This window comes from Doryrhamphus excisus, chromosome 3 (genome assembly GCF_030265055.1).
Source record: "Doryrhamphus excisus isolate RoL2022-K1 chromosome 3, RoL_Dexc_1.0, whole genome shotgun sequence".
Classification (NCBI taxonomy): Eukaryota; Metazoa; Chordata; class Actinopteri; order Syngnathiformes; family Syngnathidae; genus Doryrhamphus; species Doryrhamphus excisus.
This window is the reverse complement of record NC_080468.1, coordinates 8,348,870-8,371,663: the sequence shown is the minus strand read 5'-3', so window position 1 is coordinate 8,371,663 and position 22,794 is coordinate 8,348,870. Positions and strand designations below refer to the sequence as shown.

General features: G+C 41.7%; 1 protein-coding gene across 1 annotated transcript in view; it reads right to left on the bottom strand.

The window, feature by feature from the left end:
• LOC131125658 (ephrin type-A receptor 4-like) overlaps positions 1–16,757 on the bottom strand; it is a 33,703-nt gene extending 16,946 nt beyond the window's left edge. The window contains exons 1-5 of the mRNA XM_058067402.1: positions 16,578–16,757; positions 15,441–15,508; positions 11,306–11,503; positions 10,969–11,079; positions 9,316–9,670 (exon numbers count right to left, since the gene is read on the bottom strand). Of these exons, the coding sequence (XP_057923385.1) occupies positions 9,316–9,670; positions 10,969–11,079; positions 11,306–11,503; positions 15,441–15,508; positions 16,578–16,734 (889 nt within the window). The 5' untranslated portion in view covers positions 16,735–16,757. The remainder of the gene's footprint in view (positions 1–9,315; positions 9,671–10,968; positions 11,080–11,305; positions 11,504–15,440; positions 15,509–16,577) is intronic.
• Positions 16,758–22,794: the final 6,037 nt, after the last annotated feature.

The following is a 22,794-nucleotide window of genomic DNA, read 5'->3' as shown; positions in this document are numbered from 1 at the left end:
CAGAAGAATGCAGAATACAAGACAAGTAATGAGAGAAAGGAAATGAGGAACGAATCTGCGCTGTAAAGGATTTGAGGTTTGATTACAGTGGGGGTAGCCCACAGCACGGTGCCTTTGTCTCTGTGCCACCCAATCACATATCCTCTTCTCCAGCACTGAGGTCAGAATGAGGGAAGAAGGGAAAGAAAAGAAAGCATTTGGATCCGTAAACTTCCTTCGGCACCCTCTCATGTCTACATTCTCTCTGTTGTCTGGCGGCTTTTGTTGTGGCGTTAGCAGCACTTTCAAAGTGTTTCAGGGGAGGGGGAGAAGGGAGGGGGCTTGACCTGGAATAAGAGCTCATGTGGACGTCGTTAACCCAATGTGAACCCTTTGCTACTGAGAGCTGCTGTACAACCTGCATACTAAACTGATATATGGTGATCACAATGGCTTGTAACTAGGGGTGTCGCATGGCCAGACGATGGTCATTTATGCTGATGTGTAGTTATGTAAAGACACATGCAAAATGTATTGCAGTAGAAAAGTTTTATTTAAAGAACTACAGTTCCTATAATTGTACCAAGTGCAAGTTGGATTGCAAGGTTTACAGTGTACGCAAATCACTTAATGTGTGGTTCCAATCCTGCCATTTCCTGCCACTTCTATATTACGTGTATTATCATTCACAGTGACGATGCCATAGTTCATAGTCCAGTACATCCTGTGCCTGCAAAACAGCTTTTCTCCTAAAAGAGACATATCGTAAATTTTGTGACATCTCTACTTTTAACTTGGTGATATGGTCAAAAGTACTACTTTTGGACCCTTGACAGTGGGGTTATAGAACCTTAGGAACATACATTATAGAGGTTGGATAGGGCTAAGGTCAGGGTTCTCAGGTTTTCCCATACCAAACGCCAACATGCCTTTATGCTTTGTGTTATACGCACTTGGGCAGTCATGTTAAAACAGAAACATGTTTTCCCCAAACTATCAGCTATCAGCAAACCACAGCTATCGAACAAAAAGCTATTAGACTGGTTTTCGTGACTCAACCTCTGTGATGAATGGACAGTGAGATGGGATCTACCTGTCTGTACCAATGTCCTTCCTTTCTCTAATAAGCACAGTGCGCCGTATGCTGGTGAGGCCTTCAAGGGCACTGCATATTTCTGAATATAATCTGAATCTGTGCTTATTTAAATTAAATACAAAAGTTGCAAGTTTTAGAAACTTCATAAAGAGGGTGAGAAACACTATTGAAGTAAGCATTGAGCAAGGATATGCAGTATTGTATCATAAGTAATTGGGTCCCATTGGGATACATTGTGGTGTACTACCATACATTTATAGTTTTCATGAGTGTACCTAGCACTGTAACAGAACCAACCGCAACAGAAAGAGACCGCTAGTATAGTCTTCTTTTTTCCCTTCTTTTTAAATACTAATTTTAAAATATATTTTTCATGTAACCCAAGCAGTTGTTTGGTGCTTTAGACAAATTGAGGAACGCAGTAAAGGCTTCCGTTCATTCTGGTCATGATAAAATTTGGAATAAAGCAAAGATTTCCCAGATTAAAAAAAGGTGAGAACGACAGGGATGGGGGGAGTTTGGAGAGATGAAGACATACAGGAGAAGGTGCCCTTTGATTACTATCAGCATTGTTCACATTTGCATATGCATTCTTCCTGCTAAAGTGCAAATGCAGCTTGTTACAAATTCGACTAAAAGCCTCATCTGCACATTGTATGCATGGATGTGTGTATGTGTGTGTATGTGTGTGTCTGCGTGTTTTCTCCTTGAACCCATGTTATCTGTCAACAAAGCCTTGTTCCCACCCAGCAGAGGGTTTTGGTGTAGGAAGTACCCCACGCTGCTGTGTCTGACACCTGTCTGTGTGATGGATGGATGGACGGACGCATGGAGGGACATACTGATGGATGGATGGACAGACAGATTGATAGACCCTCACTTTAGAGGGAGGGACACTGTTAATCACAGGGGTCATGCCCTGTTAATTAAAACCTACAGAATGCCGGAGGAAGGACATGATTGTTATCATTTCTCTACTTTGTGCTTTCATTTAAATTAAAAAAAATGAGCCTGTCTTCCACAGATTGGTGATAAATCTAACTCATATCTTATGTTAAAGCCTGAGGAATGCTTTCCCAGCATGTGGGAGTTTTCTAAATTTAAACACGGTAAACTGCTAGTTTAAAGAAAAATGTGTGTGTTGCCCAATGCCCACAGTGCCAACATTAGCATGTGAAAGCAAGCCCTACAACAATGACCCACCCCACCACAAAAATACCTCCCTCTCACCCGTCACAAAAAGATCACCCTCCACCTCCCCATGACCATGGATCAGGGAGTTGGGAAAGGGAAAAGGGATAATGAGAGGATGGAGCGAGTGCAGCTTGTTTGCGATGCCAGAGAGCTATAGAAGGACTGGCAACACTCCTCCACATTAACCTGGGATAGTGACACAATAGGACACACACACCCGAGTGGACACACACACATTGATTGTTATGGAAGAATCCAAGCAATTACCCCCATCTGGCTTGCTATTAACAATCACCGGTGCCATCCCAGTTTCTCCTTACTGCTTTGGCATGTGACATACTGTATGTACACACCAACTTACACACTGTTCTCATACCACACTTATGCAAGTATCAGTGGGCAGTCATCCAGATTGTGTGCACACAGACAGCAAATCAGTAATCCAACACCATCTTGAGGCCATAACGCAATGCGATAATTAAAAGTATGCCACTAAATACCGCATTCTTTTCACTCCGGCCCCTTTTAGAGGAACCTTACACGGTGCAATTGCTGCTAACTCTGATATCAACGCACAAGCGGACCTTTTCCTGTGTCCCTGCTATATATGTCATCAACACCGACACAATAGACAAACTTCTCTTCTGCCACCCGTTGTGATGAAACCAATTGTCTCTGTCTGTGAAGTACTGTATAAGTGGCACCATATGCTGTCACGCACATCAGTTGACCTCAAATGATCTAACAGCAGAATTCTGTGCCCTTGTTTGAACACTTGGTTCCGTGTGATCGGCTGATATGTCTCTGATGCATCAATTTTGTGGTATATACTCTGTAGTATGACAAGCACATCATGATGCTGACTTGCTGTGTGAAATATTTGCAAAGTTCCATGTAAAAGGCAAAGGCAGCTTATGGCCTGATCTTCTGTGAGATGTCTGATGCTGCTATTTTGCGAGATCTCTGTGTAAAAACAGGCTCCTGTCATTCTGTCGTCTCACTCCCTTTTCTCTGTGCTTGTCCAAATGCTTTCTGCTGTCAATGAGACACTGCAGGTGCGCTGGAAAGAAGCGCAAGCATGAAATCTGTCCCGATGCCGAGGATTGGGAATGCAGACTGTACACAAAGAAGCATTCCAAGCCTCCCAGGCAGTGAGCGGCCCCGGGCAGCATCAGAAAGCCAAAAGCGAGGAGGTGGAGGGGAACACACACAAGAGTAAGACAAAAAGCGGTGGGCTCCGCTTTCACACTTCAGCCATTCCCATTTCCAATTCTCTCTGTTGTTTCTCCTGCGCTCGCCTCGCGTCTCTCCGCCTTCGTTTCCGATCATTCCAGACGGATCGCAGCTGTCAAACTTTTGACGACTTCATCTAGCTCGGTCGTGACCCTGCGCTCTGTTTGTATGGGAGTGTGTGTGCTGCTGTCAGTCAAGAACGTTTGACGTCTTCATCGGGCTCAGTCGTGACCTCGGTCTTAACCAGGGGTGTAGAAAAGAGGGGGAGTTCCTGCACTCTTGTGTTTCTCAACTCGCCCCCTTTGCACCCGATGACGACCCCGGACGCCCCCTTCGGCGGGGGAGGGGCAGCTCTGCCTTCTGCTGTCACTGGCCCTTTTTCAATCCCCATATCTCTCCATTCAACATCTAATCCCTTCTTCCTTTCCACAGCTCCTCTTCTTCTACCTCCCCTATGCACGTCACCTGTGTCAACAGTGAAAATGAGCGTTTAGCATTTCACCACATTGGTTGGGGCTCCTCTTGTTTCAGGAATCAAGGCTGGGAATAGGAGGTTTGGAATTGCTTGTTGCATTAGCATCCCATAAGCATAAATCCGGAGAATCCAACCTTGGCGATTGTACTACAGAGTCTACTGAATGCTGTAAAATCTACAAAATACATCTAATGCTTTAAAAAATGGTATTATACGCATGAGTGATAAACACAAAGCTTCAGTGGTGAAGTTATTAGCTTCGAATTGCATGACAGCAACAAAGGATTTGTTTACGTATCAGCATTTTTCTCAGGGTAAAAATCCTGCAAATGTGTTATACTAAATACTGTTGCAAATGTTTTTCTACTTGATTGTCCATAACGTTGCATAATGTAAACTTTTTACCATGCTCATAATTGGCCTCCGTCACCTGCTTAAACAGGCACAATACCCCCAGTATATGTAATAGTGAGTCCTGCCACAACACATGGTGTAGTGCTAAAAATGTTATATTTTTAATGTCATATATTTTGTCACGGCTGTACATTGACCGAGTGGTTAGCGCGCAGGCCTCACAGCTAGGAGACCCGAGTTCAACTCCACCCTCGGACATCTCTGTGTGGAGTTTGCATGTTCTCCCTGGGTTTTCTCCGGGTACTCCAGTTTCCTCCCACATTCCAAAAACATGCAACCAGTCCAGGGTGTACCCCGCCTCTCACCCAAAGACAGCTGGGATAGGCTCCAGCACCCCCGCGACCCTCATGAGGATAAGCGGTAGAAAATTAATGAATGAATATTTTGTCACTAAAGCATTACAATACCAAAGCTGATAATAGTAATTTATTTACTACAAAATAAATGTGACAACAGGTTTCATATAGTAATACGCGTCTAATGTGTGTCAATGCAATATGTGTAATATGTGCTTGGCAAATACTGTGATACTGTGACATACTGGCATTGAAGCTATAGAGTAATACCTGGAGATACAAAATTAATACATTTATTGAACTTGTTGGCGGAGGAGGAGCAGAGTTTGACAGACGGCAGTAATCATACATAAGTTTACATAACTTAAAATTTCTACTTTAAGTTACCTAAGACTAAAAATTATCTTCACTTTTTTAGGACCCTTTGGTTATTTTCCCTCGAAACTCACAGCACAAAAACTCAAGACAATGAATGAGAGCTTTTCGGTACGCTATTCCATTTTGTATTTTTATTGTATTTCTGTAAAATGGGACAGAAATATTCAAAGCCTCTTTTCTATTCGTATTATGAATTTATTGTAAGTTGAGGCTTTACTGTATTTACACAGCAACAATCTAGTTATTAATTTTTGATTGTGGTTATTAAAAGTGTGCAATCTTACAAAAAGTCCATTCAGGGTTTTATGCTACCGATCTCGATACTGATCATACAAGAGAGTGAGATCGGCCGATCACTGCCGATACTAATCACATGGATTAACTGTATATTCGGTCATTTCATCAAAGTGTATGCACTATGCATAACTTGAATACAGTATATTTAAGCCCGCTTGCTTACCAAAATGGCGGTCGTTCTGCTCCATTGTACAGTATGCTCTGTTTCATGTACTTTCGGGTGAGTAGGCAGAACCTGCGCATTGCGCTCTGAAATCTTTGGTGACAGCTATTGGCATGTATCATTCTCTACCTCTATCCACAAACAGAAATGACCACAATCGCCCCCAAGCGTTTGATGGAATGTAATCGGAGACTTCCCATAGAAGTGTGTAAAATGGAGACTGAGTCACACAAAGCGGATCGCCAATATTCCACCTGAGTTGGTAGTAACATAGCCTGCATTTGGGGAATATTCTGCCTTTGCTGAGTTCCGTATGAAAGGCACAGGAATAACCACTTTATCCACTGTTAACTTTCACCTTTGACCTCTGTGTGAAAGCTTTTTTCAGTGTTTACCTCCACTTTCTACAACCCAGAATTGTATGGCGTTCAGAAGAGCCAAAACAAAACTGTTTTCCATTTTCAGTTAAAAAGTGTTGTTTTGCCAAGTTGGGTAACTACAAAACAAACCACTCCAACTCGGTGTGCTTTGAGAAAGCTCGTACAGCAGCTTGTAAAAGAAGTGGTGGATCGGTGTCACACAACACGCTGTGCTAGAAGTACACTTCAAGTAGCAGGTGTCTTTCAGCCTGTCTCTTACTCTGACAAAGTGCAGGCGCGTGAGTGGAGCAAATCCAGAAACCTTTTGACCTTGACGACGGGTGGGAAGAGAGAATGTCTAAACGTCTTCTCCAAGCTCCCGCCCCTCCCTCTGCTCTCCTCCCCTTATTCCCTCTCCGCATCATTTCAAACTTAAAATGGGAGAAAGGCGCCCGTCAGGCACTGCGAGGTCATAGGCTTCACTGCGGCGCCATTTGCTATTCACACGCACTTTGATGGATTTCCAGCGAGGCGAGCTGAGGCCGGCTAGCAAGTTGACAGGCGGCGTGAGGGGAAAAAGGCAGGAAGAGAGACGAGCGCGGCCGTCAGATAGATGGCACTTCACATCTGCTCCAGGTTCAACAGAGTCAAGGGTCTCCTCTAAATCTCGTTGAGGAGAAACATCTTTCAGACCTCAAGCTCCACCCTGCAAACCTCTTCCCTCCTTTGAGAGGAAACAAGCGGGGTGAAGGTCTTAAAGAACATTTGTCACACACACAAATTCGGCTACTTCTCATCTTATTGTGAGGAGAGAAAAAAAGCAGTTTCCACTCCATGCATTGCCAACTGGCACCAACTGCAATTCTCCCTTTATGTCCTTGTTTTTCTCTCACTCTTTCTCTCTTCTTTTAAACTATAAATTATGGCTCTGTTTGTTATACAATTAGCCTTCTGGGATAGGCTCCATAAATAAAATAGAGGGAGCTCCCCCATAGCCCTCCATTGGTCTGCGTCCATCTGTGTGCCAATAGTAAGGGGAGGGACACCAAGTTGTATAAATGTCTCCACATAAGACATATTTCGTCCAACGAACACAAACACATGCATTTAAGTCGGCGTCACCATCCCAGTCCCTTCCACGTCATCCACGCCTCATTTATGCTGGTGAGGTGTGAACAGCTTGCATATTTGCTACTGTAAAGTTCGGAGCACACTTGTATGTGACAGTTTTTGTCCAGATGGCCGGACACAATGAAACCTAACAACTCGGACTGTGCAGGGAATTCAGTATTTAGAGCTATTCTTTCTCCAGGCACAAATTAGAACTAGCAACTAGGATTTTGGGAAAAGTTACTACAAGATAGACATCATAAAAGGACAACATTTCAGAAAAAAAAGTAATACAACGCAAAGAAAAGCGGCTGCTGAACTCCTGATCTCTCGTTCAGTGATGAATATTCTGGAGTTTGATTGAGAATGAGCAAAATTTTAACTACAACCAAAGTTAAAATATTTACAAACTTGAAAATGCTCATGAAAATGGGAAAAATAGCAACAAAATGACTTAACAACAAAAACTATAGATTTGTCATTTGCTTCTATTGTTTCATCTAAATGCTCCAACTGTATAGGTGCCCAATTACAGTGGAACCTTGGTTAACATCTGCGTCTTGGTTTGCATGCACTCTAGCTACGTTGTCTGTCTATGATGTCATCAGCGGCTGACTCTAAAAACACTATACTTAGAGTTGTACATGCATAAGACAATCTTGAATACATTCATTCATTTTCTACCGCTTATCCTCCCCAGGGTCGCGGGTATGCTGGAGCCTATCCCAGCTGTCTTTGGGCGTGGTGAGGTGGGGTACACCCTGGACTGGTCGCCAGCCAATCACAGGGCACATATAGACACACAACCATTCACACTCACATTCATACCTATGGACAATTTGGAGTTGCCAATTACTAACATGTTTCAAACTCCACACAAAGATGGCCAAAGGTGGAATCGAACTCAGGTCTCCTAGCTGTGTGGCCAACTTGAATTCATATGAATGACAAATGAAATTAATTCGATACGACTCGGACTTTCTGTAACAAATTAATGACGCTAGCCAAGGTTCCACTGCATTCAACAAATAATAAATATACCAACAAGATTACAACACCTGCTCTGTTGCAAGAAATAAGATGGAAAAAATAACATATAAAAGAGGGGAGAAAAGTCTACATCAGCCATATTCAAGTATTAAAGTTACACCCACAAGGCTACCGTCATTAACACGAGACTACAAAAACACACACCTTTATCTGTTGGAAACAAATATGTCTAGAAATAAAGTGGTGTTCTGGCACAGCAATATAGTCTATTAGCCAATATAGATCGCCTAGTTGAACTGTGGGCTACTGTGAATCAACATAACAGGTTTACAACAAAGTATTGATTATTATTATATTGGTGAAATTATTAAAAACAGCACAGCAAAGTCCACATACAAGAATGTGTTCTGATTTGAATATGTTATGGACAAGATATATACTATATTACATACAATGTTATATTTAAGGGCTAATTTTATTGATTTGTATGTTTTTAAACTGTGCTTATCACAGAATTGCTAAAAAATATGATCCCAAAAATCCAGAAAAAAAGTTTACTGAAGCGTAGGAGAGCCGATTCTCTGAGTAGAGCCTCACCTCGCCTCATTTGATAACCCATCATTGAAAGATACTAATATTTTAGAGAAGAGAAAAGCTTTAGCGCAATGTTTGTTCAGTAAATATACAGTTACAGCCGGAGAACAGTTGCTTTATTGGCCCATTTCTTTCAACCATGAAAAAGCGTTGCAATGAATTCAAATTAATTTGATTCTATTTCCTTTTGTAGGGGATGAGATAAGACTTGCAGTAAACGTGCAGTACACAAAGCAAACTTTGTGTAGTAAACATGATACTACAGCTGGAAAATGGTTGAAACTATGTAAAAGCAGTGCAACAGCAATTAAATAATTCATTTGTTGAAGGGGATGAACGATGTGTTGTTATGCTTGCGTAATACACATAAAATACTTGGTTTAAACTGGGAGAAAGAAAGAAAAAGAGTGGGAGAAATGTGTTGGGAAATGTGTTAATCATGCACAGTAATATAGACAGTATGTACTGTATATCGTTATTAACATGTAGAAGTTAAAATGTGTCAAAGTGAGTGCCCAGCTGGCTGTTTACAGTAATTATGTCAAATATGTTTTACGATCAACTTGTAAACAGTGGAGTAATAATCATTGCTGTCATTTGTGATTCATTGAAATGTAGACTTGTCAGTTTACTGGGTAATGAAAGTGTGAAAAGAACAGCTGAATTAATGCGCCTTATTTGCCTCCTGCCTCTAGAATGACTCAGACCATAACCATAAAAACAAACAAGCCACTTACCTTTGCAAGCACTGCCCTTTACTTCGTATCCCGGGTTACAAAGGCATCCGCCAATAGGAACCAGCCACTCTCCATCAGCACCGCAGTACATTTTAGGTTCTTCTCTTTCCTCTGATTGGTCGACACAGGACCCCCTGACCTCCACTAGGGATGAAGTGTCAGCTCCTGTCACTGTGTCTGGAAAGGTTGCCAGGTTTCGTATCGTCAGGGGGCAGGTTTTGTAGAAAACTCGAACAGACACCAACGCAATGCAGGCGCCCACATCCTGGAACGCCAAGTAGAAGCCCTTTCTGTTGGTCACTTTTACGTCCCGCACCTCAGTGTTCAGTTTCATGATGCGGTCTCCAACATCCACCTGAATTGACAAAGTAATGATGTTCAACCACAACAACTTGGACAACAGGGCACATATAGACAAACAACCATGCACACTCACATTCATACCTATGGACAATTTTGAGTCACCAATTAACCTAACATGTTTTCGGAATGTGGGAGGAAAACATGCAAACTCCACACAGAGATGTGTAGCTGTGCGACCTGCGTGCTAACCACTCACACACTGTGCAGCCTCTGTGAGGATCATGCAGCTCTTTATTTGACAGGAGCCAATCATGAGCTATGAAAAAAAAACCTCACAATGGCTTGTCAACCCATTATAAATTGCAGGGGGTCATTACTTAGTATAACAGTCTCACCCAAGGTGCTATATAACACAGAACACAAAACTCATCACACAGCAACTTAACACTCAACATGTATACCTAATAAATACACAAACATGTACCAAAACAAGTTGAAAATGGGAAATGATAATGTCTAGTTGGTATACATTTTAAGTGTGAAGTCGCTGTGTGATGAATTTTGTCAGACAGTTGTATTGTTATTCTGTTATAATGACCCCTGCAATTTCCAATGGTTTGACAGGCTTGCCATGAGTTCACTGATAGCTTGCGCTCCACAACTCAAGGCTAAGGCCCAAGGCCAGGTTAGACACCCCCTGGGGGAGGCCCAGAATGCAGATATGGGCCACCCCGCCCTTGCATCCATAGAGCAAATCCCCCCCAACTCACCTCTAAAAATAACTGGGTAAACATAACGGGACATTTGCATTCCTGGACAAAATGTAATAGGTTCCTTGATATATGTGCCACCCTTCTATTCAGTTCGGTGGAACGTGTTTTTTGACACAGCCTCCTCACAGTGGGCCCTTTCCCATCAAAAATGATTTTCCTTTGCCCCTGATGTAAGTTAAGTTAGCTTAGCCGATTTGACAAAGGCATTTTTCATTTTTATAAAGCTGCTGTGCCTCTAATCAATCCTTCTAGGTAAAAAGGTGAAAAAAAGGTCCTAAATCTGCACAAAAATATGTTGCAACTTTCTGGACCCATGCCCCACCCCTGTACAGAATCTATGGAAATCATTCCACAATTACTGTGTAATCCTACCAACCAAAGATATAAAACAAAAACAAAACGCCACTGGCGGAGATAATTAGCAAAGACCTAGAAATATTCCTACATGTTCCATCTGAGATAAGAATGCTTGTACCACAAATAAAAACATTACAGCTAAGTGCCGCAGGAGGGTTTTCTCTGAGATAAGAGCAATTTAAAGTGAGCGTAGGCGGGAAATGAAGAACTCGCTCGTTACCTGAGTGAAGCTCTCGTCGGCCGCCACCGTGTCCACCTTAATGAAGCTGCTCTCTTTGATGAAGTTCTCCTTGTCTTCGTTGGACTCGTGGTAGTACAGATTGAATGTCTCCTGCGAGACAAAAGGGATTTAAGAAAGAGAGAGAGTTCTATTTATCTCTGTCAGTGCTCATCTTGCCTCTTTATATGATAATGAGGCACACCGAGGTAGTAAAATAGCATAAATATACATCAGCAGCAAAGAAATCCCGTATATCTTTTCATCTAATGCCTTGTCGATTTTATTTAAAGGTGCCACTCAAACCATACAATTAGAGTTCTTCAGTCTTCATCCATACCTTACAAGTGCCAGTCACTCCAGGCAGGCTGTTGCAGTCTCTCAGAGTGAACTTGACCTCCACGTAGACACGCTGAGCACCAGATCTGGGGATCCAGTCCGTCCTCAGCCAGTTGTTTTGATTGGGTTCTAAGACGTTACACACCTGGTATGTCCTGATGGGGATGTTCTTCTCGTCCATGATGCTCACCTCCTCCCACTGCCAATGAACATTCACACATTTATCACAAACTCTGCAGAACCACACACCGCGTATAGATACAGGGAAATATGCCTCTAAAGTTAGATTAGATTGCATTAAATACAACTTTATTGACCCCTTTGGCATGTGCCTTCAGGGAAATTAGGGCTCCAGTAGCAGCAAAACCGTATTCAGTCAAGTTCCAAGAACTTTGACAAGTTCTATTAAGTGAGTGGTCTCACATTCAATTACATTCCACACGCATCGCCACTTGTTATCTATATAAATTAATTTACTTAGGTTGACTTCATTCTTACAGGTGCATGACTGTTACTACTACTACTACTACTACAAGTAGTACCATTACTACTTAAAAGATTACCAGTACAGTATTGGTGAAACTAAATCTTAGCAAGGTTTTCAAATATAAGAAAATTATACAGTATAAAACATTTGTATAAAAAGTATGTTAATTAAAATGTCTAAAAATAATGATAATCAACAAAATCAGTATTAAATATTTTTATGCATTATGCATTTTTGGCCTTGTGCAAATTATACTCTGGAGCGACTTATAGTCCAGAAAATACGGTATTTTAATTTAAATAAACACATAACATGAATGAACATATATAATCAAGGTCACAAATATTTCTCTTTGACTAACAAGATATTTTTTCGTACCATGCACTAAATTCTGAGATATACAACTCGGAAAATTTGAGTTGCCACGACATGGGATTTTACTGTCCACAATTATTGGCAAATTATTGTGTTTATATGAACTAATGTAGCTCAGATTTTAGTACATATTAAAGTGGAAAAAAGTGGAAAAAAAGTATGTCCGAAACTACAGACATTATGATTAATCACTTTATTTTGTCCAAAGCATCTGCTGCCAAGTTGAGATGCTTTGAAATGATGCTGCCAGGAGGAAGGAAACCCAGGAGGAAAACAATGAAATGTGTTTAAAAATAAACCTTGTGAGCATGAAATTGTCTTTTGTAGAGTTTCAGATGCCGGCCTCTAACAGTTAATCATTTTACAAAACAGTCCACAACAGTGCCATCTGGAAAGTAGTTATATTTTCTACATTGGTGAACATAGGTCAAATGACTTAAGTAGTGATTTTAAACAAAGCCTAAAAGAATCTGCACTGCTTCCTCGTGCTGTATGGTGCTCATAGCTTCATTGACTGCAGCCATTCATTGTTGCATCGATATTCTGCAGCGGTTGCCATGCCAGTTTTTTTTTGGTCTTTTTTACAGTCACATTTCCATGCAAGTGAAGCAGGCCCAGCCTTCACTGCACCATCCATCTCAATAGAGGCGGCCACTTGCCTTGTACTGCGACCCCTCGAATGACCGCCGAGGCTACCAACTCCAAATTGGCTTTTTATTGCCACTGAATAATAATCTGCTCTCTGCCTACAACTGAGAGCCACACACACTTAAATGTGCCATGTCCAATGAGGGACAACGCGAGGGAGGGTGCATGAATGACGGAAGGCGCATGCACACTGGTGGGAAGGTGGGGGTGAAGCGAGGGCGGTGTGCATGGACATGTGTGCAGTGAACCTTGATCGATATGTCATCAGTACTGATTATGACACTTAGCGAATCATGGCTTATAGCGCACATCCGTTAATGAATTCATCAGATCAGCGTGTGTGTCTGTGTGTGGAGTCACACTACAAAATGACAATTTAATTCTTAAACATTAGCTGACATTTTTTATTGGACTCACCATTATAGCATGAGCCCAGCTTGTTAGTGTGAGTATGTCATCTCTTCCATTAGGATGCCTGTGGGTCAGTCTGGAGGTGCTAGATTGATCCCTGGTGCCTTTAAGCAAAGCAGTGAAGGGATTTTTTTTTTTTGGTGCATTTACATTTCTTGTCAATTTTCTATCCCGTTTATCCTTATTAAGGTCGCTGGAGTATGCTGGAGCCTATCCCAGCTGACTTTGGGTACACCCTGGACTGGTCGCCAGCCAATCATAGGGCACATATAGACAAACAACCATTCACACTCACATTCATATGGACAATTTGGAGTCGCCAATTAACCTAGCATGTTTTTGGAATGTGGGAGGAAATCGGAGTACCTAGAGAAAACCCACGCACACACAGGGAGAACATGCAAACTCCACACAGAGATGCCCAAGTGGTGATTCGAACCCAGATCCCAGCCAACATGCAAACCACTCATCCTCAATGTAGCATGTTCATGTAAAGTATATACAGTCGCAGGGCTTTTCCACTCATTTAACGTGGTCATGAATAAATGCAAGTAACAAAGTTAGAAATTAAAACAGAAGTATGTTAACTCTTCCCAAAAATACCTGATATATCAGCAGTGCTGTTGTTTTTAAGAACCTATTAAGATTAAGATTAAGATATGCCTTTATTCGTCCCTCAGTGGGGAAATTTGTATTGCACAGCAGCAAGAGTACAGAATCAGTTAAGCATGGTATGGTAAAAACACTGACTCGGCTGTTTCAACCTACTGCATAAGAACTATTCAAAGATCATTTATTTGACAGGAGTACTGTGCTGTTTTTAGGGATGCAATGCAAAAAAAACTATAGTTAAAGATCTTCTACATGACTGGAGTGCTCGGGTGTTTTTGAGGACCTACTGGAAAAACAGTAGTCAAATATTATTTAAATGACAATAGTGCTCTGTAAACACCATGTATATCACAGGAGCGCTCTGCTTTTTTTGTTTTTAGGGATGCACTGTAAAAAAGCTAGTCAAAAATATTCTATATGGCAGGAAGACTCTTCTGTAGACCTACTGCAAAAACACTAGTCAAAGATCCTTGACAGGTCCTTGCCCCTTTACATGACAGAAGTGTGCTTTTTCTTTTTTGAATTGAATGCAAAAACCCTAATCGAACATATTTTATAAATAAGGTGCTTACTATGATGCTAGTAAAACATTGTCTGCATAAAAGGAGCGCTTTGCTGTTTTTAGGAATTGGCTGCCATGTCGCTACCTTTTCTTCCTAATTTACAGCCAGTATAACATGCCATATGTCCTCATCACTTAAAGCCGTTGTAGACAATATTACACATCATCCACAGATTTTCTATCTCATCAAAAGGTCCCATAAAGAGTTTATTTAGCGCCAAGAAATTAAAATTTCATAACCGATATACGATGGCTCATGCTCGGGAGGCTTCACATGCATCTTCAGAGCATGCGTGCGTGAACAAGGGCATGAGCACATGCTGCTGGTGCGGTATGCATGTTTTTATGCGTGTGGGTGTTTGGAAAGTGGGCTGTACAGGAAAATGAGGTGTGATGCCTCCCTGTCTCGTCTCATTTGGAGTCTTTGTTAACTGACTGAAAATTGCAGCTGCCAGCGGGAGAAAAGCTTTGCCCCGGCAAAGAGATCCCCTGTGATGTGTGTGTATGTGAAGCAAGGGGATGCAGAAAAGCGGCAGAAAGGGTGGGAGAGGGGTGGGGGTGGGGGGGCGTAATCAAAAGCTCAGTGCTCGCGGACCAGGACCCTGTCAATCAAGTCGTCTGTGAAAGAATGAGTGTATAAAGAGCCTAGAAACAGGAGTCAAGTTCACCAATAACTCTTAAACCAACAACTAAGTGAGAGAATCAATGCACTGTGAAAGTAAAGACAAGTTCATATTTTCACAATTCACTCTGGCTAATGCACAGTTGACAGTAAAAAAAAAAAAAAAAAAAAACACCCACCACCAGGCTGCTTTATGCCATTTAGTGTGCCAAACACAATGCCAACTAGCTCATGTTAGCACTTAGGCTGGGTGGACAGCTCATTTCCAAATCTGTGGGATGAATATGTAAAGTTTCCAGACTTGTGTGTGCATGTGCATGTGCATGCGTGTGTGTGTGTGATGTCCAAAAAGACAGCAGGTTGTCCACAGTGTTCAAAAATTAAAAGATAAATAAGAGAAATGGCCACATTCCACTCACCCCTCCTTCTGAGGGACTTGCTGCCCATTTCAGCTCTCCTGGCACTGTCCTGGTATCCAGCAGGGTCACTAAAAATGACACACACAAAGTACTCCATGCGTCAATTTCAAATATACGTATATATATACATATATACAGTATATACATTTATCAGTGTGGATCCATCATTATAGCAGCTTCTAGTGTGGATTTCAATGACAATATACCACAATTACGAGCATACAACTTATATAATGTGTAGAGAAATATAAATAGAGAAATAACTCGATCAAGGTGTTCACGTTCACAATATGGACAAAAATATTGGGACGCCTGGTAGCAAATGGAAGACAATTTGCTCCCACTCTTCGGCAGGGGTTTGTTGAGTATTTTCGTGTGTGTCTTTGGGATTTATTTATTTATTTTTGGCCATTTGAAAACTCGTCGGTCATTCATGAAGATGAGAAGGGTGCTCTGCCGCTGTGAAGATGTTGGCACAACTCCTAGTCAAAGATCATCTATGCAGCAGCAAGGATGCTGTGCCGTTTTTAGAGATATATAGTAAAAAGGATGATGCTTTTTTTAACCATCTACAGCAACAACACTTATCTGTGTGATAATAAATGTACTCTGCTGTTTTTAGGGATATACTGCAAAAATGCTAGTCAAAGATCCTCTATGTGCTATGTTTAATTGTCCACTGTAAAAATGCTAGTGAAAGATCATCTATTAGATAGGATAATTCATGTTAGACCTAATGAAGGCAAGGTGTTCCACACCAAACAAATCACTGTCCACTGGAACACATAAAAGTGCCTTGCTCAAAATATTCCCTCAAAGTTGGAAGTAAAGAATTACCCAACCGGTCTTGAGAAGATTCAAAAATCAAGTTTGTGGCATAGTGTGTCCCAAAACTTGGCTCAGGTAGAACTGTATGTTATGCATCATCAATAGGTTCTTCGGAAGAAAACAATTGAACCTACATGACATCTAACTGTGCTTAAATGAGCAACAGCACAACAGGAAAAAAGATGTCAAATGTCAACTTTTTAGCCTTCATATAAAAGCTAACAATCCGAGGACGCACACAAGCCAGGTCTTCCTCCCAGCGTAAAAACCCACATCGCGCACAGTCACGCAGTCTCCGTCTCTCTTTACCTTCATTTGCAGGGTAAATCCTCGTCCTGGAGCTGGAAACTATTCCTATTATCCATATAAACGCCGAGAATATTCGTCCGACATGAGCAGCCATGTGTTGCGAGGGGAAGCGTCCGTGTTGGCTACTGGCTGTGCGCGCTGGCTGCAGAAGATCCATCCCGGTGGGAAAAGTGTGTGTGAATGAAGACGCCAAGGGTGTGCGTATGTGTGTGTGTGTGTGTGTGTGGTGGAGTGAGTTGGATGCAGAGGATAGCGGGGAGGTCTCTTCCTCGGATGCTTCCCGTAATGGTCATTGAGACTGCATGAGGCAAATGACAAGCATCAATTGGGTCAATAAGAAATTATAACGTTTTTAGAAACCGTGAAAAAAGTATTATTTGATATTTTTATCATAACGTACGCGTGTAAAAATGTATTTTCTTTTCTCTGTAAGAGTGCACCCAATTTAACAATTTATTCCGCTTACACGATCTAGTAAAGTATGTTTACAACATATACAGTGTGCACAAACATTCACTGAAATATGCCATAATTTGCTTTGAAAGCTTTGAAGTGTTTCAATAATGTGGTCACCTCTGCTGTACTGCTTCAGGCACAATTGGAACAAACAGGACTAAAGCGCCCCCTGTTGGTGATTATTATTCATTGACGCTTCACAAATGCCAATTAGCTCTACTCGCACTTTTTTAATGCTGAGTTTTTCTCTGAAACCTTAATAGAGTTCATAAAAATGCTCATATTAGAATAATATCACTACAAGTGAGAGCAGTTGGGGAACAAAAAAAAGAAAGAATGAAAACATGGTGGGGTGAACAAAGACCAGCCTCGTGACCTGTCCTCCTACACTGTCCTCTGCTCTCAAAAGGCTGTGGAGAACTTTTGTGGAAGCACTGCATGAAGAAGTAAATGTTAAACTGCACTGATTTATGTTTTAGGTATTTAATTTTTCATCCCTGTGCATGTATATAATGGCAGGATTTGTTGAAAACTGATATATTTCAGTGGTCATGAAGAATATGTTTCATTATCATGTCATTTTTAACAAGATATATGTACATGTTTAACCACTTTCATGTGTCAAAAATATAAAATATTGTTATTTTGAGTCAAACTGTACATTATGTACACTTCCCCATCTTATTTTTGTCTTTGTTTTCACATTGAAACCATGTTGATTCGGTGTTAGGCATCCTAATGGAGCTGGGCTGAGCATCTGCCGCTTGGAGACGCTAAATTAAAAAGAAAAAAAAAGAACTTGTGCTTTCGATGTGTCACTCTCCCCCCCATCAACCATAATACCATTTTCACGTTTCTTTCTCCCTCAATGCCACGATTGACTGCGCAATCACAAAGGCCGAATTAGCCTTAGAGGGGAACGTGATTTGGCCACTTCGCCCAATGGCGTCCAGCGGCAGAAGTGGAAGGCCTATGGCGTGGTGGCGCAGGTGGGTGGGACTCGCGTGAGATGGATCCGTTGTTTCTGGTCATTCATGCCACCAAAGTTTTGATTGATGACCGTTGGGATGTTTTCCCATTCTCCTGTGAGATTCACAACTCTCTCGAGGAGAACGGGGGATCCCTAGCGGGCCCCCTACTTTAAGTCTGGCTCTTGACACTTCAACACACCAACGCGTCCACACACACAGACGTACACTTCTTTTGTTCCGATGGGCTCCCCAGATGGCCGCTGCCCACACATCTGTATTGTGGCACTCTAAATACAGATGGTGTGAATGTGTGTGTTTTTCTACACGCTAACACAGACGCATGCAGCATCTTCAAGTGACTCATGTGATCGAGATCCAGACAAAAAGACGGAACACGAGGAAATGAAACACAGTCGCCAAATGTAAACGTGTGAATGTGTGCGAGAGAAAAGCCCTAGGGATGCTAGGTGTGTGGGCGGCAAGAGAGACGAACAAAGGAAGCAGGGAAGAGTGAGCAGGGACAGCACACAGCCAGGAGTCGATTGGCTGGTTGGGTGTTGGTGGAGTATGTATGATGCTGGTGGTGCTGGAAGCGGGGAGGGAGTGGGGTGGTTGTTGGGTGTTTGAAAAAGGATCTTCCCTCAAAGGCTCACTAAGATATTCCTGGAGGGATTTCAGCTCGCAGTCCAACACAGAGCGCTGGCTTCTGCGAGAGCTCTGTGTTTACAAAGTAGCGCGATAAGTTGGGAAGGGTACCAAAATAACCAATCTGTACTACACTGTACCAACTGTGGACAAAGGCTGGAGCTAGACACACTGCTGTCCAATGATTGGTCAACAGAGAATCGTCACTGTTATACAACAAGGATATCCCCCCAAAATACAAAACTCCATGGATTGAATTATCTGCGCCTCACTCTGTATCTAGGGGTGGTGTGTGGAAAACTTAGACAGGTTTACTTACCTTGCTAGTGACATCCAGGCTTTTGGTGATTATGTTTGTGACTTGAATAAACATCTATTGTAAGCATGGGGAGTAATGGTCGACAGACAGTCACAACAAGGACATCCCCAAGAAAATCTCTGCACAACCCCTGGAGTTTCATTTGTGTTGTTTCACTGGAGGACCTGTCTAAGATTTTGAAGTGTACAAATCATAGACAGGCTTACTAACTGTACAATCGTAGTAACATTCAGTCGTCTGGAGATAATGCCTGTGAAGTCAACAGATCGATTGCAAGCACGCAGAATAATGGTCGTCACTACAAACCCTGGACAATGTTTTACCAAACAAACTGAAGTTTTGGACTGTGTGTCTTGGTTAACAGACCATCACACTACCACCACCATATTTTACTGTAGGTATGATGTTCTTTTTGTGAAATGCGGTGTTCCTTTTATGTCATATGTAATGGGACACACATCTTCCAAAAAGTTAAACCTTAGTCTCGTCAGATCACAGAATATTTTCCCAAAGGTCTTAGGGATGATCAAAATGTTTCTGGCAAAACTGAGACAAGACTTAATGTTCTTTTTGTTCAGCAGTGTTTTTTGTCTTAGAACTCTGCCATGCAGACAGTTTTTGCACAGTGTCTTTCTGAATCTTGAACACTGACACTAACTGAGTGGCTGGCCACTCCTGGGAAGGTTCACCACTGTTTCATGTTATTGCCATTTGAGGATAATGGCTCTCATTGTGGTTCACTGGAGTCCCAAAGCTTTAGAAATGGCTTTATGACCTTTTCCAGACTGATAGATCTCAATTGTTTGGTTATGTTATGTTTTAATAGGGAAAGCAAACACATTTCACACAGGGCTATGTACTGTAGGTTTGGATTTTCTTTCTCCCTTGATAATAAAATGTTTCTAAAAATGGTGATCTAAAATACGAAGAGAAATCATGAAGGGGTAGACACTTTTTTCACACCACTGTATGTGTGTGTGTGTGTGTGTGTGTGCATATGTGTATGCACTTACATAAACAGAGTCAAAATTCTCTCCCTCCATCTGTCCAGCTGGCGTTTCTGTCCTCAGAGGGATACAGTAGAGAGGGAGACAACACAAGAAAGATAAACAGTCTAGTAGAGTGACTCCACATATCATGTGTCCTTATTATGATCACAGATGAGCTGGAGCCTATCCCAGCTGACTTTTTGTGAGCGGCGGTATACATCCTGGACTGGTCGCCAGCAAATCGTAGGGCACATTCAGAATAACGACTAAGGATGTCCAGTATACAGAAGATGCCCAAATGCTCAAGATTCAGTATACCAGACGTTTGAGTTACACAGACGGGACAGTGACTGTAAAAATATATAGATATATCCAGATCTGAACCGAAATGTAATGGATCCTTTATTGGTTTAGGTAGGTTTTACACAAAATAAGTCAACAACTTCCATGTCTATTAAGCAGTGACGCTTGTGTTGTCTTATAAAACTATGCGTCTTTGTGGGGGTTCAAGTGTGTGTGAGGGCTTTTATTGTTCCACTCATCCTTATCTCTCCTTGGCGGAGAGCCTGGACCGTGCTCCCCCCTCAGCGATGTGACCCGAATCCTTAGATAAGAGACTACCCCTAAAAATACTCCTCTCCTGTGTTCTTCTCACCTCTCCTGGCATAGAGTATCCTCAAGAGTCTGGACGGGCCGAGGTGTTTGCTCTGCCAGACTAAAAAACACCTCCAGGCGCCTTCTGATGTCACAAAGGTTATTGCATTTCTGAAACCCCCACCATTTTTCTTCTGTTCGGGCTCCTTGAGTCGGCCTGAACAGCACAAGTGCAACTCAGATTGTTACATCACAAGTTTTCTTATCATTTTTTCCCCACAATAATTCCTCATCACCCCCGCAGCTCCTGCAGTCACCCACACTGTGGACACACAGGGCAGATGGGATGTAGGAGGAGATGGAGAGGACACAAGCTTCTGGGCTCACAAATAATTCCACAAGTCATTTACTATAACTCTTCACAATAAACCAGCGAGGAGCACGTTCTTGTACACGTTTGACTGTCAGAAGGAATTGGAATAAACATTTTTGAAGAGGATGCCAAATGTATTTTGAGAGCTTTTCAACTTCTCTGCGGTGAAGAGCTATTACACAGACAGACAGTGGTCTATTTTTTTTGGTAGTTTTCAGAAAGTTTCTTGCTGATTTGTTTTAACTCCAAACACTCTTGCCATTTTGGACATGTGGTGTTGCAAAGCTGGCTTTTTTTCTTTTTTCTGTGCCTGTGTATGTGTGCACCCTTGCCTTTCTTTCAACCCAAACCCACGCAGGTGACCAGAGGGGGTCTTATGTGGGTGGACATCTCAATGGTGATCCTTTCTCTTTACACCCCCCCCCCCAAAAAAAACAAATCCCCAACTGGCTTTTCTCACCCGGCCACTGGTGTTCAAAAAGAAGGGAGAGGCCCTCAGGAGCAGTGTTGCCAGATATAACAATGCTCAAAACAAAAACATTATACAGTACATCTTGGTACGTTGTGGTTCCAACATCGCGCCCTCAATCTACTGAGTTTTTTCAAAAATTACATAACATTATCACTGTTTTGTGGTTGAATATGGCCCGTTAGTAGTTAAAACATATGCATATTTCCCCACTGAGGGATGAATAAAGGTACATCTATATAATCAAATTGTACATATTATTTGCCCAAAGTAAGTATTTTCAATCATTGGCTAAATGAACACAAATATAAATATAAGGCCTTTAGAAGATGTTATAGAGTATGTACTGTGGTGTAATAACTGTGACATTGTGTGTGTCTTAAAGAGACGGAGCCTGGGAAGTAGAGTAGGTGAGTGTTAGTATGGTTAGCAATGTGGTGAGTGAGTGAGTTGTGGCTGACAGCAGCTCCCTAGTGAATGTTCACTGCACCATTGCAGTAGTATTCTACTACACCGCCCACAAGGTGTCAGGAACGATACACTGATGAAACAATGACCACGACTATCCTGTCAATGAATCTATGTAATGTCATATTTATTCTTTTCCATTATGTCAACTATATCAGGTAATACAAGTGGCTACAGAAGTGTCATTTAATGTCTAGAAGGCTCTTAAAACCACATTGTAAGGTGTGCTACAGTTGGATTGTAATGTAGCACTGCTACATGTTGGAATGTAGCAGTTCCTTAATGTCCACAGGTCATAGTGGGAACAGTTTAAGGGAGTATATGGAACATGGAAAACCAAGGAAGGTTTGCTTGTATTAGTAGCACAGGGCTGTCAACCACAAGGGAATGGGTCAAAACCCCTCCACTTTCTGGTATGTTAATATGTTCATATTAACATATTTTCAAAGTGTGGCACAGTGAATCTTCCCTCTGGGAATATATTACTGTTCAGGCCTCAATATTTCCCCACAAATATATTTTCCCGGAGCATATTCTGTGGTGTTTTATTTTCCCCTTGTTTACCCGACCACTGCAGGAACTAAACATCTATCCATTTTGCCTTAAAACAGAATTAGTTAGCTTAGCAGTTTTGAAAAATATGTTTCAAGCGGCTGCTTTAACAATATTTTGAAGAATAGGAACATTTAAGATGAAAAAAACAAAACAACAAAGCATTTCCAGCTAAAAATCTACATTAACTCAAAATGACCAGGGTATTAATTATTTTAATTGGTTACACAATAAAATCTGGGACAGGCATGATTAAAAAAACTTTTTCAAATTAACTTTTGCTTGCTGCTAATCATTTAACTTGAAATATGGTGACCTCTTAAAGAATAACATGGTCCAGATGAGACTAGTAGAGTTAAATATAGAGCATCAACATAACGA